At 41.9% G+C, this 27,314-nt stretch overlaps 1 protein-coding gene across 2 annotated transcripts; it reads left to right on the top strand.

Annotated features, from left to right (window-relative positions):
- Positions 1-262: 262 nt before the first annotated feature.
- Positions 263-15,960, top strand: LOC136541874 (xanthine dehydrogenase). Of its 2 annotated transcripts, XM_066534041.1 has the most exons (14): positions 267-728; positions 2,892-2,991; positions 3,278-3,386; positions 4,201-5,700; positions 6,753-6,995; positions 7,101-7,415; positions 11,830-12,069; positions 12,332-12,616; positions 12,694-12,915; positions 13,682-13,843; positions 13,980-14,114; positions 14,472-14,708; positions 14,814-14,987; positions 15,477-15,960. In XM_066534041.1, exons 1-14 carry the CDS (start codon positions 581-583, stop codon positions 15,717-15,719), a joined length of 4,113 nt encoding a protein of 1,370 aa, XP_066390138.1. In that variant the 5' UTR covers positions 267-580; the 3' UTR covers positions 15,720-15,960. The 2 variants fall into 2 exon arrangements, with proteins under 2 accessions (XP_066390145.1, XP_066390138.1); XM_066534048.1 differs by lacking the exon at positions 13,980-14,114 and having other exon boundaries at positions 263-728.
- Positions 15,961-27,314: the final 11,354 nt, after the last annotated feature.

Raw genomic sequence — 27,314 nt, 5'->3', positions numbered from 1 at the left:
ATATATACAGAGAGAGACACACGCATGTGAGATAATATCTGGTGCTAAAGATCTTCTACCAGGACCGATGTGTCCCCATCTTGACGATCCCTCCATGTCCACTTAACCAAAGGGACGCTTTCATCACGTTCTGTCTCAGCAAAATCTACCAAACCACATATACAGAGTCTGCTCAGAAATTGTTTACGGAAAAGCGGTACCGCGTGACCGCCGTGCTGCGTAGAATATCCCGGTGCGGTACGGCTGTGCCTCCAAGCTACCGCCAGCGGCCAGTCCGCCACCGGCGCTCGCTCGTCTCATCGCTCACGTCGCTTGTCTCCGTCCGTGCACTGTACGCATCATCAACTCTCCTGCACATGCGGGGATGCCGCCTCATCCTCTTCCTCTCCGTGATCCATCCATCCACATCACTGATCAGACCCGTGCCGTGCAGTTCACTTCCACCGCACTTGGAGAGGCAGAGTCCCAAGCGCGCATCCAACCTCTGGACTGGACCTCCGCGGGCGGAACCCATTGGTCGGTCCCTGCAGGTTCTCTTCTCTCGCGGGCCTAGCCGTGCTTCTTCCCCACCCGGAATCTGATGGGGTCGCTCACGAGGGCGGCGGAGGAGGACCCAGCAGCGGCCGCGGAAGAGGAGTGGTCCGACGAGGCCGTCATCTACGTCAACGGCGTCCGTCGCGTGCTCCCCGACGGCCTCGCTCACCTCACCCTGCTGCAGTACCTTAGAGGTCGCTCTCTCTCCCTATCTGTTTTTGCTATTTCTGTTGAAGCACGTTAAGATTAGGAGATTCTCTTGATACTTCTGTTTTTCTTTTTTCTATTTCTGTTGAAGCCAGCACGTTAAGATTAGGAGATTCGCTTGATAATACTGGAATTGTACGGTTGGTGGTTGGTCGGTAGGAGTGTTTTTACCGCAACTGCTTCTACTTCGATGCGCTGCTCCCAGATTGGGATCCGGATCCACTGCAATCTGTCGCCTGCTTCTCTTTCTTCTTTTAGAACAGAGGAAATTACGTGCAACTTCTCAACGAATGATTTAAATTGTTGGATTAGTGGAGGTGCCGAGGTGGAGCTTGTCAGGTTTTGCAAACGGAATCACTGTGACACCGACTTCAACTACTTTACTCTTACTGTGCGTTCATGTTTGTCGTTGGCTGCGGTGACATAGGGGAGATTCAAGAAGGGAAGGAGAACATGAATCCTTTGTTTAGTTCATTTTGTTATTGCCTCAATGCATACTGAACTCGAAACCTATAACCCAGTTCTCACACAACAACACTGGCCCCCAGGGAACATACATAACACAATTCCTACTCTCATGACCTCACTGGTCATTCTGAGCATATGTTGATTAGCATCAAGAGTACAGTCGTCCTGCTCTCTTCCAAGTTCCAACACATGCTGTTTATATGATCCACGGGAAGCGTGGGTACAAAGATCGCCATGCTGTGCCATATCGGATAAGGAATACTAGTTATACATGCGAACTAATAGTGGCAGGCTGATCCACGTCCGATACGGCACAATATGGCAATCTTCTTTTAAGGTTGGATATTTCCATTCCCTTTAGGGAAGGTATTTAGTGGTTATAGAGGGTATCTGCTGACCGTGGATCAAATGTGAGGCATCTTTCCTTTTCTTTTCTCTGTGAAGCTCAAGAATAACACATAAGAGCATGCATATCTTGTCGGGTTCGGATCTAACAGGGCACTCCTTAAAAGTTTTAAATTATTTCATAAAGCTTTAAAGTTTATTGTATTTAGGATACAACTGTCTTCCCTAGTGATCTGTATCTATGTTTTGTTAGTTTCAGCAGTGCTCTGAAATTGTGTGTTTCCAGTTTTCTCTCTGAAAAAAGACTTCCTTGTTTTTATCAGAGGTAGTTCATGTAAAAACTACAGAAAGATGCAAAATTTGCCTTTTAAAACTTGAAAGAGGTTACATTCTTTTGATTAGTTTGACATGCTAAGTTGCTTACTGAAGACATGTAGACTCACAAATTCTTGTTCTATCTCTTAATTATGTTGATGTAAGTTCATTGATCTTACCTACATGATACTCAGTATAATGATACCATCTCATTAGACAATCAGTTTTGCAAGTATTCTCCTAACTGGAATTTTAGAAATGGGAATTGGAGCAACAAGCCATATTTTTGTTATGTACTTTATTCTTGGTGGTAACGGCAGTAAAGTCGTACCAGCTGATTAGTTGGAATCAAATTTAAGGGAAAAGATTAGATCAATTATTCATTGCACATGAATTTTATTGTCAACTCCAGAGAATTGAATATTAAGATTCAAAATTCTCAAATTTGTGTTGTTTGTGGCTTAGGATGGAATGCACATTTACAAAACCATTGAAACCCCACAACTGGAGGCCTAGCATCTCTATTGTCATGATCTTTGAATCTCTGGAATAATATAGTAGAAACATTATGCATTATCCTGAATATATTGCCATGCATTCATCGTCAAAGATTATCTGTAGCTGGGGAATCACAATTAAATGCTCCTCATACTGATAAACTTGAACCAAGAGAGGCTGGCAAAAAGCTCCAAAAATCGACTGTTGTCACTATCTTTTGAACCACGCTATCCCTCTCTCTCTAATGTTTCGCCTACAAATGATCTAAGGATCATTACATGTTAGTTAATTTTAAGATAGTCTATTCTATTGCCTTTTTTTCAGTTTGTATCTATAGTCTATTCTATTGCCTTTTTTTCAGTTTGCATCTATTTGTGCAATCTGGTTTGAAAAATAGTGTCATAGCTGCATTTCAGAAGGTTGCATTTTCCTGCTTTATCTTAGACAACATCACACATAGAGAAAGTATTTTAATTCATGTTGTGCAGTTCTTTTCTTAATGTTTATTGAACTATGCATTGTAGATATTGGCCTTCGAGGAACGAAGCTTGGATGTGGTGAAGGTGGTTGTGGAGCCTGCACTGTCATGGTCTCTTGCTATGACCGAATTACAAAGAAATCACTGTGAGAACTACATTCCTGTACGAATCATGTTCTGAACGCTATCTCTCTTTCTGCCTAAACCAACTTAAAGTGGCAGGTGACAACAGAAATATATTTCAATATTTACCTTCTTTAGTTTTCTTTCTAAAAACTGGTTTTGCCTTGTTAGAGTTGCAATCACTCCCTTGCATGGGATGTAGAATCTATATACTTTTGTTGCTATGTGTGTTTTAATTTTGTATTTTATATGTATTATACTGGCTACAAAGCAGGCTTCGTGTAAAATAAAATTACCTTATTCATTCAGGCATTTGGCAATCAATGCATGTTTGGCTCCACTTTATTCTGTGGAAGGAATGCATATAATCACAGTTGAGGGAATTGGAGATCGACAGCGAGGTTTGCACCCAGTTCAGGTGATGCGCTGTTCTTGTATAACTTGCAGATATTCATGTGGAATCTGCTCATATATCTATAAGAAATGGCTGAGGTAGAAGACATCATTTAATTTTTGCTGTTTCCATGACGGCTAATACGGAAGGTATCAAAGCATAATAGGAATACCAAATAGTGAGATAGGTCCAGTGATAACTTTTCCTTTACAGAAAGAAAAACATACCTGCATGGTGCTTCCCTCCCTAAAGACAAACCCATGGTTGGGTTTTAAAAGAAAAAAAAAACATATCTAAAGTATATACACGCTGAAAGAAAAACATCTCTAAGGATAGTCAGGGATTTATCTTGTTTGTGGCTGCTCTTGTTGGGTTTCGTCTCTAGCCTACCCCAACTTGTTCTCCTTTGGGGACTGCAATACAATTTGGGTTGCTATTTCCAACAGAGTTCTCCTGTGTCTTAGAGGGAATAAAAACTTGTAAAAGTCATCTTAACTCTGTCATGTTTAATTTTGACAACTTTAAGGATAGATGAGATGGAAGGGCGGGCCTGGTGCAAGCGGTAGAGTCTTACCGCCTGTGACCGGAAGGTCCTGGGTTCGAGTCGCGGTCTCCTCGCATTGCACAGGCGAGGGTAAGGCTTGCCACTGACACCCTTCCCCAGACCCCACACAGAGCGGGAGCTCTCTGCACTGGGTACGCCCTTTTTAAGGATAGATGAGATGGATCAATTCTGTCATTATTTAATAATTAATAAAGCAGTTGTCATGCATTCAGGTCATTCCTTTCCTACCTGTGCACCTTCCTCTTCTATCATAATGCTCTGCTTCCCTTGCAGGAATGTTTAGCCAAGGCACATGGTTCACAATGTGGATTTTGCACCCCTGGCTTTGTGATGTCTATGTATGCACTGCTGAGATCGAGCAAACAGCCTCCTACTGAAGACCAGATTGAAGACTGCCTTGCAGGGAATTTGTGTCGTTGTACTGGCTACCGACCAATTATAGATGCCTTCCGTGTGTTTGCCAAAACAGATAATTTGGCATACACTAATTCATCTTCAGAAAATGCAAATGACCAAACTATCTGCCCTTCTACTGGGAAGCCATGTTCCTGCAGGAATGAGACAGATATCAATGTTAATGAGTCCTCATTATCGTCATCTGTGGAAAGATATTCACCTTATTCATACAATGAAATTGATGGGAGTGCATACAACGAGAGGGAACTCATCTTCCCCCCAGAACTTCAGTTGAGGAAAGTTATGTCACTTAAATTAAATGGGTCCAATGAGATCAAATGGTATAGGCCTCTTAAACTAAAGCAATTATTACATTTGAAATCTTGCTACCTGGATGCAAAGCTTATCATTGGTAACTCAGAAGTGGGAGTTGAAACGAAGTTTAAGAATGCCCAATATAAGGTCATGATCTCAGTTACTCATATTCCAGAGCTTAATACCCTCAAAGTTAAAGAAGATGGCATACACATTGGTTCTGCTGTAAGACTTGCACAACTTCAAAATTTCCTTAAAAAGGTTATAGCAGAACGTGATTTGCCTGAAACTAAGTCATGCCAGGCAATAGTACGTCAGTTAAAATGGTTTGCGGGCACACAAATCAGGAATGTTGCATCTGTTGGTGGTAACATTTGTACTGCTAGTCCAATATCAGACCTAAATCCACTTTGGATTGCTGTAGGTGCAAAATTCCAGATAATAGATGTGAACAGCAATGTTAGAACTACCCTTGCAAAGGATTTCTTTCTTGGTTACCGTAAAGTTGATATAAAACCTGAAGAAATATTGCTTTCTATTATACTACCATGGACAAGGCCTTTTGAATATGTCAAAGAATTTAAACAGGCACATAGAAGGGAGGATGATATTGCTTTGGTTAATGCTGGAATGCGTGTGTATTTACAAGAATCTGAAGGAAATTGGATAATATCTGATGTTTCAATTGTCTTTGGTGGGGTAGCAGCAGTTCCCCTTAGTGCTTCAAGGACCGAAAACTTTCTTACTGGAAAGAAATGGGACTCTGGGCTGTTGGATGATGCTTTCAATTTGTTGAAAGAAGACATCTCTCTTTCAGAGAATGCACCTGGTGGAATGATTGAATTTCGCAGATCGCTTACTTTGAGTTTCTTTTTCAAATTTTTCCTTTCTGTTACTCATGAAATGAAAGTAAAAGGGTTGTTAGAAGATGGATTGCATGCAGATCTGTCAGCTGTACAGCCTTACAGTAGGCCTGTTACTGTTGGAACTCAAAGTTATGAATTAGTAAGGCAAGGAACTTCTGTAGGTCAGCCAATGGTTCATATGTCTGCTATGCTTCAGGTACTGTTAATCAACCAGCATTGCACACATTTTGATTTATGCCATTCTGTTTTGGTCACATTGACATTACAAACAACCATTTGCGGTGAACTCCTCCCCCAAGGATTACTCCTACTCTGCCAATCCTATAGCATCTAGGGACAGTGGTTCAGTAGATCTGTCATGAAAGCTTGCCAACAGTTGAGTCAACAAGTTTTTTCTCGAACACGCAGGAGAGCTGCATATCTTTATATTAAGAAGAAAAGGAAAGGGGGTTGACCCTGTACAAAAACCACTCACTCATGGCTCACACCTTGCAAGCATTTTAAATACGCTCCTGTTTCTACAAAGACAACCTAACCAAATCCTAGAGCCTTCCAAGGCGCTAGCCTCCAACAGCCCTAACTGGTGCAACTGAGTCAGCAAGCTTACTTTGGATTCTTGAGCCTTAACAATTGCTTGTCCGTGTTTTTTTTAATCTATTGAACCTTAATCAATTGTACATGAGTAATGTATGTATTCCAATTCATGGAATGAATGTGATGTACAGTCAGAACTTTAAGCCATGATAGACCTCACCTTACCTTTCTTCATTTTACTCATCTTGTGCTTCACTAAGACCAAGCTTGGTTTCCCTGTTCTGCCTTTTTCTTGCTTGCAAGGAAAATCCTAGCTTAGGAAGTTGAGGAGAAAGAACCTAAAACATTTTTGGCCCACAGCCCACTAACCTTGTCAGCCTGAAGACACTCTATTCCATCTGTTCTTCGAATGCCCATTTGCTAGAGCTGGATGGGAACATGGAATTTTCTCGCCCCAACTGCTACCCTCATTTTTGAGTTAATGATTCTTTAAAGATCTACGTGCTCAGTTGAATACTTGAATGTCCTGTGACCAACAAGAAAGGGAAAAGGAAAAAATATTAAAAAAATAAAAGTTATTAGAGAGAACCAAACATGCCCTTATTTCATACATCCTTCATGCAACATTGATATTTCCTCTTTGAAAATGTTCAGCATGTCATGTGTGCATTTTCCTTTCATTTACTTCATATGCTATTTCTTTCATTTTGCTAGGTCACTGGTGAGGCTGAATACACTGATGACACACCGACACCTCCCAATACTTTGCATGCTGCTTTGGTGCTGAGTAAGAAGGCTCATGCTCGCATATTGTCTATTGATGATTCACTTGCCAAATCTTCCCCTGGCTTTGCTGGGCTGTTCCTTTCAAAAGACATACCCGGTGTTAACCATACTGGACCAATTATCCATGATGAGGAGTTTTTTGCATCCGACATTGTTACTTGTGTTGGTCAGGTATCTTCTTGTATTCTGTACATACTATCGCTGATTTCTATATTAGTTTATGTGAAATCTCACAACTAGGTTAATTCATCAGTTACGTCTCTTTGTTATTGGCAGATCATTGGAATTGTTGTTGCTGATACCCATGATAATGCAAAAACTGCTGCCAACAAAGTACATATCGAGTATTGTGAGCTCCCAGCGATTTTATCTATAGAGGAAGCTGTCAAGAATGGAAGCTTTCATCCAAATACCAAGAAATGCCTTGTAAAAGGCGATGTAGAACAATGTTTCCTGTCTGGTGCATGTGACAGAATTGTATCAGGACAAGTTCATGTTGGAGGTCAAGAGCATTTTTACATGGAACCTCAATGCACTCTTGTCTGGCCAGTGGATTCTGGAAATGAAATTCATATGGTCTCATCTACTCAAGTATGCTCTCTTTTTACAGCTTTAAATTCACAATGGAAGGCACAAGTCTCAGAGCGTGCTTGGTTGCTGGCCACCGCCAAACCCAAGGCTGCCACACCCCTTATTGCTGCTATTTGGTTGGTTCCAGAGCTTCGGCCGCCACAGCTTTTGCAGTAGAAATTTTCACCACAGGTGTGGCTCATTTCTATGCCACCAGTTTGGCACCACCACAGGTGCAGCCTGGTGGAATGTGGCTGAGAACCAAGCACGCCCTCAGTGTTGTTGCATGCTTGAATAGTGTTTTTTTAGCAAATAACTTAGGTATAAGGGAACATTAAGATAAATCCCATACCTGGAGATCTGCAGAAGTAACTTTAACATAAACCCACTTAATTTGGTATTGCTTCAAATCTGCTAGCGTTACGTTCCTGACCAACTGGGCAAACTTTAGGATGGTACCTGGTTAACACTGATAGATGCTGGTCAGGAGGCCTTCTGATTTGGTTGTCTGATGACCGGCTCCTGCTGCTGTCTGTTTTCACAGTAGCATTCATTTCAGAGATATTTACGTTTGTACTGCCCCATAATGTCTACTCGGTCTCACTAATTGTTGGTTTTTATTTATAATAAATGATCCATCATGTATCTTGCACCCATAAAGTCATCTTTGTAAGTTTCAGTACGTTCTTGCATCCATAGCTTCGATTGAACAGAAGTCATTCACATTGAGGGGGTAGATTTCCCTGTTTTTTGTTGAGGTTCCTTTAATCCTTTTTGGTTTGCCCCTACTTTCTACCACAGTGCAACCCACCTGGCGCCTTTGGTTCTACTAGTGCCATGGTGTGCCTCAAAACTGCCACATGCCTTGTCCTAGAGTGCTCTAGTGACCATGTGGAAGCTGCCTTGCCTGTCATGATCCTGAGATTGTTCATTTTTCAAATTCTCTACTTACACAGTTGTTTTCATTAAATCTCCAGGAAGATATATATTTTTACAATGTCCCTTTTCCTTGGTTATCTGTTAAAATTTCAGGGTTAGTGAGTGCACGAGCATGACAGATTTACATGAAACAGTCCAAAACAACACATACCAAAGAAAAGCATCACATGACTATGCTGGAGCCCCAGCAGAACCATTTCATACTTAATTCATGTCAAATTCAAGATAAAATGCTATAAAATTTAGATTTCATTTTATTCTTTGGGAACTAGGATCCATTTAGGTAGCTGGAATGTAGGGTCCCTTACAGGTAAGTTGAGAGAGTTAGTGGACACAGCGGTTAGGAGGTGTGTAAATATCTTATGCGTCCAAGAGATTAAATGGAAGGGGCAGAAGGCGAAGGAGGTGGACAATACCGGCTTCAAGCTCTGGTACACAGGGACAACTTCAAATAAAAATGGAGGAGTTTTGATTGATAAGAGCCTCATGGATGGTGTGGTGGAGGTGAGAAGGCAAGGAGATAGGATCATCTTAGTTTAACTTGTCATTAGTGATATGGTTTTAAACGTAATTAGTGCGTATGCCCCCCAAGTAGGCCATGATGAGAGTGCTAAACGGCTTTTCTGGAAAGACTTAGATCGCTTGGTTAGAGCTGTCCCTAGTAGCCAGAAGCTCTTTATAGGAGGTGATCTTAATGGCCATGTAGGTACATCAAGTGCAGGTTTCGAGGCGGTTTATGGGGGTTTCGGATATGGTAGTAGGAACCAGGAGGGAGAGGAAGTCTTAGACTTCACTATAACTTTTGATCTGATGATAGCTAACACTTTCTTCCGTAAGAGACAGTCCCATTTAGTGACCTTTAGTAGCGGCCAGTACTCTAGTCAAATCGACTTTGTCCTTACAAGGAGGCATAAACGAACATGTGTGGACTGTAAGGTGATACCTGGAGAATGTGTGGTCGCTCAACACAAGCTAGTGGTGGCTGACTTCCGCTTTCTGGTGCAAGCTCGTGGGAACAAATAATCTAGGGTTGCTAGAACGAAGTGGTGGAAATTAGAAGGGGAGACATTAAAGGTCTTTAAGGAAAAGGTCATTGAAGAGGGCCCTTGGAATGATGAAGGCGATGCAAACAACATGTGGGAGAAGATGGCAACATGCATTCGGAAGGTTGCTTCAGAGGTGCTTGGAGTGACGAAAGGGAGCGGATACGACTCGAAAGACACTTGGTGGTGGAATGAAGATGTGCAAAAGGCTATTAAGGAAAAGAAGGAGTGCTATAAACGCTTGTATCATGACAGGTGTGCAAACAACATAGAGAAGTACAAGGTGACAAAGAAGACTGCAAAACGAGCGGTGAGTGAGGCAAAGGGGCAGGCCTATGAGGACCTTTACCGACGTTTGAGTACAAAGGAAGGAGAGAATGACATTTATAGGATGGCTAGGGCTCGCGATAGGAAGACAAGGAACTTCAACCAAGTCAAGTGCATAAAGGATGAGAGGGAGCAACTTTTGGTGAAGGAGGATGAGATCAAACATAGATGACAAGAGTATTTTGATAAGTTGTTCAATGGTGAGAACGAGAACACCACCGTTCAGTTGGACGACTCATTTGATGACACTAACAGACGCTTTGTGGGAAGGATTCAAGAATCGGAGGTCAGAGAAGCCTTGAAAAGGATGAAAGGGGGCAAAGAGATGGAACCTGATGGTATCCTAATCAAGGTGTGGAGATGTCTCGGGGATATAGCTATAGTATGGCTAACCAAGATGTTCAACAATATCTTTCGATCGAGCAGGATACCTGAGGAGTGGAGAAGAAACATATTGGTACCAATCTGCAAAAACAAGGGAGATATCTAAAGTTGTACTAATTATCGGGGAATTAAGTTGATGAGCCACACTATGAAGTTATGGGAGAGTCATCGAGCAGCGCCTACGAGGAACGACGCAAATATCAACAAACCAATTTGGTTTCATGTCCGGAAGGTCAACCACAAAAGCAATCTTCTTAATAAGACATGTTATGGAATGGTTTAGAGAGCAGAAGGACCTCCATTTGATTTTCATTGACTTGGAGAAGGCTTATGAGTTATGACAAGATACCAAGAAATGTTATATGGTGGTCTTTGGACAAACATAAAGTCTCATCAAAGTACGTGACCCTCATCAAGGACATGTACAACAATGTTGTGACTAGTGTTCGAACAAACGATGGTAACACAGATTACTTCCCGATTAAAATTGGACTTCATCAAGGGTCAACTTTAAGCCCGTATCTCTTTGTCTTGGTAATGGATGAGGTTATCAGGAACATACAAGGGGATATCCCTTGGTGTATGTTGTCCGCTGATGATGTAGTGTTAGTGGACGAGAGCCAGGCGGGAGTAAATAGAAAACTAGAGTTATGGTGGCAGACCCTTGAGTCTAAAGGTTTTAGATTGAGCAGAAATAAAACGGAACACATGAGATGTGACTTTGGCGGAGTTGTATAGGAGGAGGGAGATGTGAGTTTGGAAGGTCAAGTAGTGCCTAATGCCTAAGAAGGATACCTTTCGGTATCTGTGATCGATGCTATAGAGAGATGGAGATATTGATGTGGACGTTAGCTATAGAATCAAAGCATGGTGGATCAAGTGGCGACAAGCTTCTGGCATTCTCTGTGACAGAGGGTACCACAAAAGCTAAAAGGCAAGTTCTATAGAACGGCGATTAGACCGGCTATGTTGTATGGAGCAGCAACTGAGTGTTGCAGAAATACATATGTTGCGATGGATTTGCAGTCACACGACCGAGTTCGGAACGATGATATATGTGATCGCCTAGAGGTAACACCAATTGAAGAAAAGTTTGTCCAACATCGGTTGAGGTGTTTGGCCATGTCCAAAGGAGACCTCCAGAGACACCAGTGCATTGTGGAGTCCTAAGCCAAGCTAATAATATGAGGAGAGGTAGAGGAAGACCGAAATTGATATGGGGGAGGCAATAAAAAGAGATTTGAAAGCTTGAGATATACTTAGAGATCTATGTTTGAATAGGAGTATTTGGAAAGCAGCTATTGAAGTGCCTGGACCGTGACTTGGGGCTCTTGGTGGGTTTCACTCTAAACTTGCTTGGGACTGAAAGGCTATGCTGTTGTTGTTGTTGGTTGCACTATACTTGCCAACCTTATATTTGTGGGGCTACTTGTTTAAGGAATGAATAGCTGCTAGGAATGCTATTCTTTTTTATGTTGCTTCTGGTCTCTGTTCCCATATTATTAGTGAGTGCAATAAAAAGAGATTTGAAAGCTTGGGATATGCCTATAGATCTATGTTTGAATAGGAGTGCTTGGAAAACATCTATTGATGTGCCTGAACCGTGACTAGGGGCTCTTGGTGGGTCTCAACTCTAGCCTACCCCAACTTGCTTGGGACTGACAGGCTTTGTTGTTGTTGTTGTTGTTGTTGTATACTAGCTGTTCAGTCTCTGTCATTAACATATTGTTGTTTATTTATAGGCTCCGCAGAAGCATCAGAAATATGTTGCTAGCGTTCTTGGTCTTCCACTATCAAAAGTTGTTTGCAAGACTAAGCGTATTGGTGGCGGATTTGGTGGAAAAGAAACCAGATCAGCAATATTTGCTGCAGCAGCATCTGTACCCTCTTTCTGTCTGAGGAGGCCAGTAAAGCTTGTTTTGGACAGAGACATTGACATGATATCAACTGGACAGAGGCACAGTTTCCTTGGGAAATATAAGGTATTAAGACTTTAACAGTATGTCTTTCAGTTTTTATCCAAAAAAATCAAGAGGCCATGTGTTTTTTTTTCTTTTTTCTTTTAAGAAAAAAGGGTTACCCTGCTTTTATAGAAAGCGTTGCAGTTAATTGGGAATGCTAATTGCTGTATATTGAATACTTTCCACAACTGTCATGTAATAACCAGTGAACGCTCATATACCGAACTTTTTTCTTCTCTTTTGTAGTATTTAGGATTAACTAACTTCCCCATTGACCTTTTAGGTGGGATTTACCAATGAAGGGAAGATACTGTCCCTAGACCTGGAAATTTATAACAACGGTGGTCATTCACTTGATCTGTCCCTTGCAGTACTGGAGCGTGCTATGTTTCATTCAGAAAATGTCTATGACATAGCAAACATCAGAATCAATGGGCAAGTATGCTTTACAAACTTCCCAAGTAACACGGCTTTCCGAGGTTTTGGTGGTCCACAAGGCTTGTTGATTGCAGAGAATTGGATTCACCATATAGCTACAGAACTCCAACGAAGTCCTGAGGAGATAAAAGTAAGCATACACATGTGTTGTGAATGGTACTGGCCTTGTCACACTATTGTGGGATTAACCTATTTGAGTATTGACAGGAACTTAATTTTCACAATGATGGAGTTGTGCTGCATTATGGCCAGTTGCTCCAGAATTGTACAATAGGTTCAGTTTGGGATCAACTAAAAGCATCTTGTAATTTTGTGGAAGCTCGCAAAGCTGTGAATAGTTTTAACAGTAATAACCGCTGGAGGAAGCGAGGAATTGCCATGATTCCCACAAAATTTGGCATATCCTTCACTGCAAAATTCATGAATCAGGTGATCCACCATGAAAGTTCTGCCAATCTATCATTACGAATTGGAGTTTGTGGGATTACTGATTTAGTTTTGATATTTGATGCATGAAAATTCTTTAAAGGTGTGATTTAGTTGTTTAACTTATGGCAAATTTTGAAGGGCGGGCCTGGTGCAAGCGGTAGAGAACTTATGGCAAATTATACACTCACATAGTTAAGTTGCAATTGCCATAAAATTTGGTTGCTTTTCTTCTGTTGTTTTCTTTGTTGCACGTTTCTTATTTGAATTTAGTTTCTGATTGATCACATCATTTTTTTGGTGAATGTACTGCCAGAACACATAGCATGCTATTTGATGGTTATACTATCTTGTCAGCAGTATCAGTGTATCCTCTCACTGGTCCTGTGACCTATCACGATTGCAGTAGAAAAGGTTTTACTTTCTGTTGTACCTTTGTTAGTGTCCCACTCGGCATTTTTTTTGACTAACAGAATTTCACTTCAAATCTGACTCGGGTGTCTGACTGAAATATCTTTTTGGACTCTATTGGTGCAGTGACACTGACCTTGGTTTGTGTGGATTTGGAACCATGATTGTGCTTTTTATTTATTGCCATATTTATACTCCAGTACCATCCCCAATTTTATGGAACCCATGCTTGAATCATAGAGGTTCCATCTAAAATTATCAAAGCAGCAGTAAACTTAGACATGGCATTGACTTGAAGTTCTTTAGTTTCATCATCCTTATTCAATCTAAGATAAATTTCGATGGATGAACAATGTAGGCTGGCGCTCTTGTGCAAGTTTACACTGATGGCACTGTCTTGGTAACACATGGTGGGGTTGAGATGGGACAGGGTTTGCACACAAAGATAGCCCAAGTTGCTGCTTCATCATTCAATATCCCTCTTAGCTCTGTATTTATATCAGAGACAAGTACTGATAAGGTGAGGTTCGACACATGGATGTACCCCTTGCTCTGCATGATCTTACACTAGATGTACTTGCTTTTGTTTCTTCTATTTATAAGCTGTGCCACTACAATGAGGTGATGTGGTCACACATGATCATTCCATCTGTTAGGTCCCAAATGCATCACCAACAGCAGCCTCTGCTAGTTCAGATCTGTATGGAGCTGCAGTTTTGGATGCTTGTCAGCAAATCAAGGTTCGAATGGAACCCATTGCTAGCAAAGGAACCCACAACTCGTTTGCAGAGGTAATGTCAATGTCTTATCCTCTTTCTTTAGTGGTTGGACCACATTATTGACTCTGGTGTGAACACGAACCTTCATTGAACTGTGAAAATCGTAAGTTTGTTTGCACGTTTGATAATTTGTAGTTATGTGTTAGCTTTATTTCAAGTAACCATCATTTGTTTAGATGCTCCCAACTTAGTGTTTTGACTGTTGGGACTAACAAATTGACTATTTCAAGTTTTTAAATAATTTTCTTGTCACACCTAAATACCTGCAACTGTAGTAATTATTGAATTAAAATTATCTTTTTGAAAAATTTGACTACATAAATTTATGGTTTAACTAATTATAATGTGGATATTATACATTTTTGCCAGTTGGCTCAAGCATGCTACATGGAACGTGTGGATCTGTCTGCTCATGGGTTTTATGCTACACCTAATATTGGTTTTGACTGGATGATTGGCAAGGGAACTCCATTCAATTATTTCACATATGGAGCTGCATTTGCAGAAGTTGAGATCGACACCCTAACTGGGGATTTTTACACAAGGACAGCTGATATTGTTATGGATCTCGGCTTTTCAATTAATCCAGCAATTGACATTGGCCAGGTATGTCCTCTGCAGAGGAAATGTTTTGCTGCAACATGAAAGAGAGGTTCCTTCTACATATTTCTCATTTCATTGCCTTCTGTAGTTTAACATACTGTATTTCAGATTGAAGGAGCTTTTATCCAAGGATTGGGCTGGGCAGCCATGGAAGAGCTAAAATGGGGGGATGATAACCATAAGTGGATTCGACCTGGACACCTCTTCACCTGTGGTCCTGGTTCTTACAAAATACCCTCTGTAAATGATATACCTCTAAATTTCAAGGTTTCTCTATTAAAGGTAAATATATTAAGTTCATATTCACATTTTTTTGCAGTGGTTGTTTTCCTTTTGGGGAGAAGAATCAGACTGATGAAGTTTTTTATTTTAACAGTTACCGTTGGGGTGGGGGTGGGGGGTTGCTGTACTGTGACAAATTTACATAGCCAGTGGGACAATATCAATTAGTTAGTAGCTACTATAACATCATAAGGTTATTTTAGCGAGGTTCTACCACTTAATTTAAGGATTGTGTTTATGTGCAAAAAGGAGAGCCTAAATGTCATGGACGTGAACATATTTGTTCTTATTAAGTCTGAGCAGAAATAGATGACATGAAATCTCCATAATGGCATAAATACAAAGAGAACCATCTAAAGATTGACCTGGCTGTATTTTTACAGCGCTTGAATTATACTAAAGTTTTTTTTTTGTCTTGGTGAACAAAATTATTTTCTCTCATGTGTTCAGTTATTCCAAAATGACTCATCTTCACTTCTTTCGTTGCAGGGGGTTCCAAATCCGAAGGCTATTCATTCTTCCAAAGCCGTGGGAGAGCCACCATTTTTCCTAGGCTCCGCTGTCTTATTTGCGATAAAGGACGCGATCTTTGCGGCAAGGGCTGAGGAGGGGCACTTGGGCTGGTTCCCACTCGACAACCCGGCAACACCAGAAAGAATAAGAATGGCGTGTGTGGATTCCATTACAAAGAAATTTGCCGGCATAGATTACCGGCCCAAGCTTAGTGTATAGCGGCTGCTGGGCTGATTATGGGAGAATAAATTGTGAATAGAAAAGCCCACGCTTCTAAAGTTTCATGCCCTTGTGCTAGAAAGATGGGATTACTGAACATCGTTCAGTGCCTGAAAATATAGGTGGAAAAATAATATACTCTCCTGTATATTGTAACTGTTCGGATTTCCCTGATTTATAGGGCACACAGCAGTACAGCAAAATGCTTACCTTCAGTATAAAATGGTGGTGCGTTTTATTATCTTTGCCACTCCCACATGGTAGTGACCGTAATTTTAGTTTCAGTTAGCATGTGTACAATGGGAGGCATATAGGGCTTTGTTGACAACCAAAATTGTCCATAATGTGAAGTTGTCAAAATATGGAGTGGATTTCACCATTGCGTTTCTCTTGTCGAGACTGGAACGTCTAATTCGGAGTCCGAATGAAGGAGTTATGTCCACGGAAAGATGCTCCGTTGTCGGGAGTTTCGATCTAAATCGGTACTTTCGATTGTCGGAAGTTCCAACAGGTGCTGGCACTTTCGAGAAGCCTGAAGAAACCTGCTCGGGTGTTTGGGGTTATCCCCACGTCGGGAGTTCCGACAAATGTTAGAAGTTTCGACTGTCGGGAGTTTTGACCTAAGTTAGGACTTCCGACAGAACTAATTTAAAACCCTGTTCAGATCTGGCCTTTTGGATTCCGATCCGAACTATTCTAAACTCGTGGAAAACTTAAAAAATAAGTCTTGGAGAGGTTTTCTACTGGAATAAGACCACCCCTCTCTGTATATGAGAGGATCATGTCCGATTGAGTTCCTATCTATCCAATCGTCAAAAACACAACATATCAATTCCTTTTGCCCTAATTCTCTTTTCTCAACCCCTCCTGCTGTTCATTGAGTTTTTCGGCGAGATTTAGTGGCATCCTAGGCGGCCTTGCTAGTCCTAGAAGATCTTCCACGTGCTCCTCCATGACGGGTCTTCTCGGGAGAAGTTCGGGAGCGTTTTCAGCCAAGAACGGGCTTTACATCGGCCGTATCGGTCTCTAGATCAGTTTGGTCGATTACGCTGCGTTCTTGTTGCATTGCAGGTTGATCTACAACATCTTTGGACGTCCAAGGCCCTGCTGGTGTGTTGGCTTGGAGTCATCTTCAGCGTCAACATACTTTTTGGTAACTCCACTGGGGACAGCGAAGCGATCCAAGGTTTAATCTAAGGTCGACATGGAAAGCAACGGTGATGATGCAGGTGACAAGGATGACAGGACTAGCGTCCCTCATGGTGCTAACATCAACCATCCCGAGACCGTTGATGAGCTTCCTGAAGAGCTGAAGCAGCAAGTGGAGGCCAAGTTCAACGCCGTTCTGAGGGCTTTTCTTCAGAGTTGCACTAAAGATCGGCGGGACATGGTCACCCAATACAAAGAGCCAAACTTTAGCGAGTTGATCACTTCTACGTCATCTGCATCCGCTGCACCTGAGGTAAGGACCAATGAACCCAAGTATGATGATATTGTTGATCCTTATCCTACGCATGCCAATTATGCTACTATGATGGATGATCATAAGAAAGTGATAGATAATAACCTTTTAGCTGCAATGAATAAGATCATGCCTCGTTTTGATAAGTTGGAAGGGAAAACAACCGCTGGGAATCAATCGGGTGTTGCTTCTTCTTCTAAACAACCTGAATTTGGCATGCCTTTGAATTTTTATGATAATCAAGGATTATATGCAGCAGGAAACAAAGGCAAATCGGCCTCTTCAGCACTTGAAACCGATAAGGCCGGTTTAGCCGGTAGTGCTCCATCTTCACAATTGGTTATCTATGATCAAAATTCAGCCCGAAACACTGAAACCGATCAGAGATCAGCAACAAATCGAGCTTCGACAGGGCAAAACACGGTCCTTCCTAACCCGCCGAAGTCACCAAGTCAAATTCCTATACTTGATAATGCACCTACTGCTCCTACTACCGATTTTAGCGATACGTTGAATCGGTTTAGACAAGAATTGTCTAAATCACTTGAAGAAAGTTTAGGTGTACAAATCAAGCCTAGTAGGACTACATACCGTAAGGTGTACCCTTCGCATTTTGATTTTATGAAACCACCTGATGGGTGGAGGGTACCTGATTTTAATAAATTTAGTGGTGATGATAGTAAGTCAACTATGGAGCATATTAGCATGTTTCTTGCACAATTAGGTGAAGCTAGTGCTTTTTATTTTATGAAAGTTCGTAATTTTCCATTGTCACTTACCAGCACAGCTTTTGCATGGTTTACTTCATTACCATCTTGTTCTATTGGTTCATGGGCTGAATTAGAGGAAAAGTTTTATAATCACTTCTACAATGGAACTCATGAAACTAGGTTGTCTCATCTTGCATCGGTTCGTCAAGGTCGTGATGAACTTGTCCTTGATTTTTTCAAACGATTTAGAGAAATCATGAACCGATGCTTTCATTTGACGATTTTAGAAAGAGACTTAACTGATTTATGCTTTGCTGGTTTGTGTCCTAGTATTAAGAAAAAAACTTGAGCATTATGAATTTGTTAATGTTAATCAATTGCTATAAAAGGCCATTTCAGTTGAATCGAGCCTTATAGAGTCTCGTGATGCTTATAAGTCACATTGTCAGGGTGTGCATTTTGTTGATGATAATTCTGATTGCTCTGATGATGATAACAAAGAGTTGTTCCCTGCTGAAATTAAATGGCCAACAGAGAATAAGATGATTACTTGTCCTTCTCTCAAGCCGATTCATAAGAATCGGAATGAGGAGATGAAATTTACTTTTGATTTCTCTAAATGTGACCGAATCTTTGATAAATTATTGAAATTCAGTTATATTAGAATTAATTATATATTGCCTTCAGCGGATGAGTTAAAGAGATGGGCTTATTGCAAATATCATAACTCTTTTTCTCATGCCACTAACGATTGCAATGTTTTCTGTCGGCAGGTCCAATCGGCCCTTAATGATGGACGATTGAGTCTTTCTGATATGTAAGTTGATAAGGTCCCTTTTCCCATGCATATGGTTGAAGTAGGGGCGCCCACTGTTTTGATTCGTCTAGAGTAAGCCGATACAACTCAATGCAAGAATGTGATTATCGGCAAACCACATGTAGCACCAAATGTCAAAAAGAATTTAGGGCGCAAGGTGGTGCTTGAGAAGGATGATGAAGGCAAGAACAAGTTGAAGATCACCGCTAGATCAACGCAATATTAGAGAAGGCAGCGGTGGTACGAAACAACGGCGACACAACAAAGGCCGGCTAGGTCAACTCTACTAGTTGGCCATGCCGACCCCAGCACACAGCAGAGCTAGTCAGCTCAGCCGACTCTACTCCCACCTCAGCCAAGTCGGCTAAGCCAACTACCCTAGTCGGCTTAGCTGACTCCCCTGGTTCCAGTAGCCCCGGTTCCTCCGGTGTTCGTGTTTTGCGCACATTTGTTCCACAGCGGTCGGAGATTGGTACCCAAAAGACCAATGAGAAGAAGAACCAGGGAGAGCTTGTGAAGAAGCAATGCACCTTTGACAGACTTATGACCAAGTATAAGCAACAAAAGGCCGATTCCCAGAATCGGCCGTTAAAAAAAAGAGTCTACTCCGCCTAAGCGAGAAGATGACAAGTCCAAGCAATTGGCAATGGCACAACCAGCAGCTCCACTTCAGAGAGTTGCTCCCCAGGTATCTCGCTGGGGTCCCCCGATTCCACCTCTGGTTATGCCACAATGGGGTCCTTATGGAGTATGGGTGCCATATCCTCCGGTAGCACCTATGCATAGTCAACAAAGGTGGGGAGAGCCTGCTGGTCAAGTCCCAAAGACCTCCGTGTTTAGCTGATTGAACAATGGTCAATCGAGCTCCGGTGGTGCAAGCCAAGACCGTGTGATTACTTCCAGGACTTTGACTCCACAAGAATCCAGAAAGGCACCAATACAGCAAGTCTATGTGCCTAAGAAGGTTGAGGTTCCCGTTGTTTTCCCACCAAGAGCTAGGCCTCGATCAGTCGTCACAATTGGCTCCATGGAAGCTCCTGTCATTAATCATGATGGGCCGGTTGTAATTGAAGAAATTCTAGCATGAAGCTCCCAAAGATGTTGCTGGAATTGAAGAAAAGAAGCACGCCAAAGGAGATTCTAAGTATCGGCAACCCATAAGGTGTCCTCGTGGGTTGAATAAAACTCAAAGGCGTAAGTTGCAGCGTGCTCGGCATAAGCAACAAAAGAGGGAGAAGCTTGCCAAGATGGAGGGTGAAATTCTCAACCCCGTATATGTCGAAAACCCTTTGGAAGATCAGAACGCCGCCACTGCTGCTAGCCAATTCAACTCATGTGCTGAGTCAGTCGGCTAAGCCAACTCCTAAGTCAGCTAAGCTGACTTTGCCTGCCCCTACCGCCTTGGATGTGCCAGAGTCGGCTAATCTAACTCACGAGTCGGCTAAGCTGACTTCCCCTACTAATGCTGCTCTAGGAAGCCCAGAGTCAGCTAAGTCGACTTTAGAGTCGGCCGAGCTGACTCCTACTATCCTGGGTGCCTTCGAGGTGTCCTCCGATGATTTCGCTACTACCATTGCTGCCCTGGTTGGCATGGAGGTCCTTGAGGTTCCCGATGAGGAGATGGTTGAGTGGTTGACTATGAGGCCACCCCGAAAAGAGGGGAGATCAATGTGGTTGTTTTGTCTGCCAATTACTACATCATAGCAGATGACTCTACGGTGGCAGAATTTACCTTCACAATGGAGAGCGCTATATTTCAAAAGCCAGATGACTCCGTCAACCATCTCAAGTCTCTACATGTGAAGGGCCATATCAATGGCACACCAGTCCATAGCATGTTGGTGGATAGTGGAGCAATAGTGAACTTGATGCCATATCCGCCTGATCAAGACCAACAGTGTTGGAGGAGGTGCTCCCATCCTAGCCAAATGAGTTGCTAACATGGAGCTCACCATTGGAAGCAAGACTTTGGCTACGACATTCTTTGTCGCCGACGTGCAAGGTAGCTATAATTTGATTCTTGGGCGTGATTGGATTTATGCCAATCGTTGTGTTCCATCTAGCTTGCACCAATTTCTCATCCAATGGGTGGGAGATGCTGTTGAGGTTGTGCATTCAGATTCATCGATTGATGTTGCTGTAGCTGATGCTCCTACGCTCGGGGGGCATGATGCTATTGCTTTCTTCTCTGGTAGAGACCTTTCTAGCTTTGAATTTATTAGTGTTACTAGGCAAGGTTTTGTTCCTATGTCCTTGAAGCCAATTGATAATCAACTCAATATCATCATGTAATCATTATTGTAATGGATGCCAACATTGAATATTTAAAACATCGTGTTGAACAGTATCAGGCTAAGGAGACCGATGCCTATGAAGTTATTGATGATTTTGATGAGCTCGATAAGTTGGGCCAAGGTTTTACGTCAGCCGACCCTTTGGAACAAGTTGATATTGGGGATGGCTCTGTGCCCCAGCCGATGTTTATTAATCAAAACTTGGAAGCCGATTACAAAGTTGAGTTAATCGTGCTTCTCAAGGAATATGTTTATTATTTTGCATGGAATTATACAAAGATGCCTAGATTGAGCCAAGAGCTTGTTGAGCATCGGCTCCCCATTAAGAAAGGATTCAGGCCTGCTAATTTAATTCTACAATTTATGATAGGATTAAAGAAGAGATTAATCTACTATTGCAAGCGGGGTTTATTCAACCATGCAGGTGTGCAGAGTGGGTCTCTAATATTGTGTCTGTTGGGAAGAAGGATTCTGGAAAGATCAGAGTCTATATTGATTTTAGAGATCTGAATAGAGCTACTTCAAAAGATGAATATCCTATGCCTATGCTGATATGCTTATAAATGATGCCTCAGGACACCGGGTTATTAGCTTTCTTGATGGTAATGCCAGTTATAATCAGATTTTCATGGCCGAGGAAGACATGTCTAAGACGGCCTTCATATGTCCTAGGTTTGTTGGTCTCTTTGAGTGGGTTGTGATGACATTTGGGCTGAAGAATGCAGGTGCTACTTATCAAAGAGCTATGAATTTGATTTTCCATGACCTAATTAGGGTGATTATGGAGGTATACATCGATGATATTATGATTAAATCAACTGCCCATAAATCTCATTTGGCCGATTTGTGCCTTGCTTTTGAGAGGATGCGCTGCTATGGATTGAAGATGAACCCACTCAAATGTGCTTTCGGAGTATCGGCTAGAAAGTTCTTGGGATTTATAATTCATGATAAAGGCATAGAGGTTGATCCCAAGAGGATAGAGAAGATCAAGAATGTTCAGGCGCCTACATGCAAGGACTTGCAAAAGTTCCTAGGGAAGGTAAACTACTTGAGAAGATTTATTGCTAACTTGTCCGGGAAAATTATTCCTTTCACCCCTATATTGAAGCTGAAGGATGAATCTGAATTCACTTGGGGGGCAAAGCAACAAGAGGCATTTGAGAAAATAAAGGTATATTTTTCAACAACACCAGTTCTTCGTGCACCTAGAAGAGGAGTTCCTTTCAAATTGTATATTGCTGCCAAAGAGAAGATAATTAGGACTGTTTTGACTCAAGAAGATGAAGGTAAAGAATATGTGATTGCTTATCTTGGTCGTCGTCTTCTTTATACCGAGACAAGGTATGCCCATATAGAGAAATTATGCTTGTCACTGTACTATGCTTGTGCTAAGATGAGACACTATCTTTTGTCTAGTACATGTGTTGTTGCTTGCCAGGTCGATGTTATAAAGCACATGTTATATCGGCCAATTCTTCGTGGAAGGATAGACAAATGGGCATATGCACTAATAGAATATGACTTGACTTATGAACCATTGAAAACATTAAAGGGTCATGTTCTTGCTGATTTTATTGTTGAGCATGGTATTGATTTAGATAATGAAGTCAATTACCTTACTTTTACTCTATGGAAATTATACTTTGATGGATCGGTTTGCAAAGATGGCCAAGGTATTGGTATTATTCTTATTTCTCCCAATGGTGCTGAAGTTGAGATGTCAAGCCGATTAGATTTCTCTTGTACCAACAATCAAACTGAATATGAAGCTCTATTATTCGGGTTTATCATGTTGTGATCCATGGAGGTAAAACATGTTGAAGCCTATGTTGATTCCTTGCTGGTGGTTCAACAAGTTACTGGTGAGTTTCAATGTTTAGAGGGATCACTAAGAGCTTGTTTTGATGCTTGCTTTGATGTTATTGACTATTTTGCTGAATTTTGGATTCAGCATATTCCAAGGGATGAAAATCAAACGACCAACATGTTTGCTCAACAAGCATCTAGCTATGATGTCGGTGGGCATAATTTTTGTATTCAAGAACAATCGATGCATGAAAATTTACATTTTTCCCGTTAGGTACAGGCCATTCAGCTAAGCCGACTGACCAAGTTGGCTCAGCCGACTCTTCCCCTGCAGCAGCCAAGTCAGCTAGGCCGACTATCCTAGTCGGCCAAGCTGACTCCTCCTAGTCGACTCAGCCGACTCCCTTGTGACTGGCTGAAAGCTCTAGTTTGGTTTTGGTGAATTGATGAAACCCTAAGTGCTAACCTAGTTTATCAAAGTGATTATGAGATAGGTAGCACTACTCCAAGTGATTAAGCAAATGAAGATCATGACATGATGATAATGATGGCATGGTGACGATTAAATGTTTGGACTTGGAAAAGAAGAAATAAAAACAAAAAGCTCAAGGCAAAGGTGAAATTAATAGGAGCTTTTTGGTTTAGTAATCAAGACACTTAGAGAGTGTGATCACATTTAGGATCTATAGTCGTACTATTAAGAGGGGTGAAACTCATATTGAAATGTGGTTATCAAAGTGCCACTAGATGCTCTAACTCATTGCATATGCATTTAGGATCTAGTGGAAAGCTAACACCCTTGAAAATATTTGTGAAAATATGCTAACACATGTGCACAAGCTGATATACTTGGTGGTTGGCACATTTGAGCAAGGGTGGAGAAGTTGATGAAATGAAGGAAGTGATAGTCATTGAGATACAGTGACTGGATGCTGGTCACGTAGTGACCGAACTCTGACGCAGCGTCTGGTCAGTGGCGGGCTGTGAAGGACGCCCTCGGTCTCTTGACCGGCCGTAGGCGACCGGACTCTAGATGAACACTATTCAGCATCTGGTCCTACTGATGTGGCGGCGCACAGAGAAGACCGTGAGTGACCAGACGTTGGGTGAGTCCAGTCTAGCATGACTGGACATGTCTGGTCACGAATTTCCACCTCTGGAACCTTACTGGAAGTGACTAGACACTAGGGTCCTACGTCCGGTCGTGATCAAACTGACACGTCTGGTCGTGAGTGGAACCTTCCTAGAAGTGACCGGACGCTAGAGTCCTGTGTCTGGTCCTACACTATAGTGCGTCCGGTCACAACTTAAGTGTACTAATGACCGTTGAGATTGAGCAATCAGTATTTGAAGCAGGTGCCACATGGCATGCATCGCATGACTAGACGCTGGGGTCCTACGTCCGGTCACCCTGTTTTTTAGTGGACCAAGGAGCCAACGGCTTTATTTCATGGGGGCTTCTATTTAAGCCTCATTGCCGGCTCTAGGTCACCCTCTTGGCCATTTGCATTGACATAGCAACCTGTTGAGCTTAGCTAAAGCCCTCCCACTCATCTCCATCATTGATTCATCATCTTTGTGAGATTGGGAGAGAATCCAAGTGCATTGCTTGAGTGTTTGCATCTAGAGGCACTTGGTGTTCGTGTTTTGCCATGGGATTTGCTTGTTACTCTTGGTGATTGCCGCCATCTAGACAGCTTGAAGAAGCGAGGATCGTCGAGCGAAGGTTGGTGATTGTCTCCTACCCTGATCATGGTGATTGTGAGGGGTTCTTGACCTTTCCCCGGCAAAGAGCCAAAAGGTACTCTAGTAAATTGCTCATGGTTTGTGTGATCCTCATCTTGTGTTGGTTGTGTGGCACCCTATTGAGGGTTTGGCGTGTGCTGCCAATTAGCGCGTGAACCTCCAAGTGAGTGAATCACCACAACGAGGACTAGCTTGCCGACAAGCAAGTGAACCTCGGTAAAAAATCATTGTATCATCATTTGATTCTGAGGTGATTGGTCTTCATTGGTATTCATTCTTGTGATTGATTGGTTCATTTCTCGACTCGGCGGTATAACCATCTTGCTCACTCTCTCTCTTTACATTACCGCAAACTAGTTGTCAGGCTCTTTAGTGTAGCTAGTCGTGAGAGCTTGTTAGTTTGGTTAGTGTGTCTCTTTAGTTAGCCTTTGAGAGTGTCGACATAGAATTTTCATCCCGTGCCGAGGACACACACAGCAAGCCGAAAGAGTCTGCTCAATGGAGCTATAGATCCGTGTAGCTTCATCACAGGGATGGTCGATCCTAGGCACTCCTCCCGAGATGTGCCAGTCAATTTGACTCTGTAATTGATAAGGAGAGAAAGCTTATCAGTAATTAAGGGTGAAACTTACCGGTGTTGCCAGATAGTCCCGAATGTACGGCTATGAGAGCCGATATGAAAGGAAATCGACTAAACAGTCGATTCCATCATATTTATGAGAATAAATTGGTTAAAGCTCATTGGGTTGTATAAGAAGAATCGGTTATCATTCAAGATAAATGTCGTTATTTGAGAAGATATTAATCAATGGCAATAAGATGTCAACAATGATTAGTTTATGCTGAGCCAATGATTACAAGCAACCGAACCCCTTTTATATAAAGAAACAATTCAACACTATTTAACTATTTAATAAAGATAAATCTAATAAACATGTTAGATCTCATATATCGCTATGACCAGTGGGGCATGAGGCAGAATCATGCAGGCCATAGAAATAACAATAGACTCAACGACCCTAACTCATTACTAATATCAGTGGGGCATGAGACAGAGTCATGTAGGCCGTAATACAATAATAAGATCATGGGGCTAACACATCTTTCAACCTATCTTTACTTCAACGATCTCATGATGCGAACTGTTCGTGAAAGCGCTCGATATCGGCTAAAACAATCGATTCAGGCATAGCACACAGTTAAGGTCATGCCCTCTCAAGAACAGATCTACCAAATAACAATCTCTACTCCATGGTGCTAACAGTGGGGTGTGAGGCAGAATCACATAGGCCGTGATAACGGGCCATAGAACAGTTTTCGCTAACCAATAGATCTACTCAAGATCAAACACGCCTTAACCGCACGCTATGCACGATCAAGATTGATGTAAAACATCTGATAAAACATAACTCATCGTTTAAAGTACATATTAGATCAGTTTTAGATTAACAAACGATGGGTTAAAAATAATATAAGGCTGATCTAGATCAATCCCAATCGGGCGAAGTGATATTGCTGTAATTAAATAAATAATGGAAGCAATAAGCAATATCGGTAACTTAATGAATCTATCCAAAGGAACGCCACCCTTAGATAGAGCCGATAACTTGACCTTGATCTAGTTCATGCAATGGGGGTCGATCGGATCGATGCAGCCATACTTGAACTAGGCAAGAATCGATAACTAACTTATACCAGAGTCGTAGTGGAGGTCGACCGGATCGATGCAGCCGTACGAACAGAGGTATAAGCCATAACTATACTTACAACAAGCACTGGAGGTCGACCAGATCGATGCAGCCATACTTGCTGAAGAACTCGCTGAGATCTACTCTACTCCTACTCCTAAGGGGTGGCCAGAGCCAAAAAAGTAAATGACTTGTATATTGGATTGATTGTTGTCCTTTACAATAGTTGAGGTTTGGTATTTATACCCGGAGACTAAACATGAATCCTACTCGAGCATGATTCGTTACAATTTTTTGGCATAAAAGAAAACATTCCTAATTTAAGATAACTTGGACCCTAACCCTTCCCTCTTTTGTAGAGTCTGATATATAGTTTCCTATCGCCAACTGTAGCTCATCATCGCTATCTGTTGACGTCATCCCAAGAGATCCGATTCTAGATTCATATCTGAATCGGCTGATGCGATCCTTCCGTAATTGATTCCTTGATTGGCACAATTTCGGAAGCCAGAGAGTTCCTGTGTTCTTCTCCCAAATTTTGGTGTAAACAGAGAGCACACTAACTTAGTGTAGTGACATATTCATTGTGTGGATAGAGATTATATAAACTAGAATTATGGTAGGTGGCTTGTATTTTTAGTAGGCTAGCGCAACACTTGCTTTGCCTCATATTTGTCTAACTAGTTTGCTAAATATTGTTGTAGAAATTTGTAATAGGCTATTCACCCCCCCTCTAGCCATTAGGACATTTTAAGTGGTATCAGAGCCGAGGTCACCGTGATTTGAGGCTTAACAACCTTCGGTGTCAAAATGGCTCAAATCAACAACACAAAGAAGCCACCCCAATTTGATGGCTCCAACTATCCCTATTGGAAGGCTAAAATGACAACATATATCAAGTCAATCAATAGGAAGGTTTGGAAGGTGGTAGAGACCAAGATTGAGATTGATGATGAAGAGGCTCCCACCGCCGCCGAAGAGATGCTACTCCAAAATAATGGCATTGCTCTTAGTGCCATCCATGATGCTTTGGATGAGAGAATATTTGAGCAAATCAAGAACATTGAGA

Source organism: Miscanthus floridulus, chromosome 1, assembly GCF_019320115.1.
Source record: "Miscanthus floridulus cultivar M001 chromosome 1, ASM1932011v1, whole genome shotgun sequence".
Classification (NCBI taxonomy): domain Eukaryota; kingdom Viridiplantae; phylum Streptophyta; class Magnoliopsida; order Poales; family Poaceae; genus Miscanthus; species Miscanthus floridulus.
The sequence above is the reverse complement of the archived record's forward strand: the minus strand, read 5'-3'. Positions and strand labels throughout refer to the sequence as shown.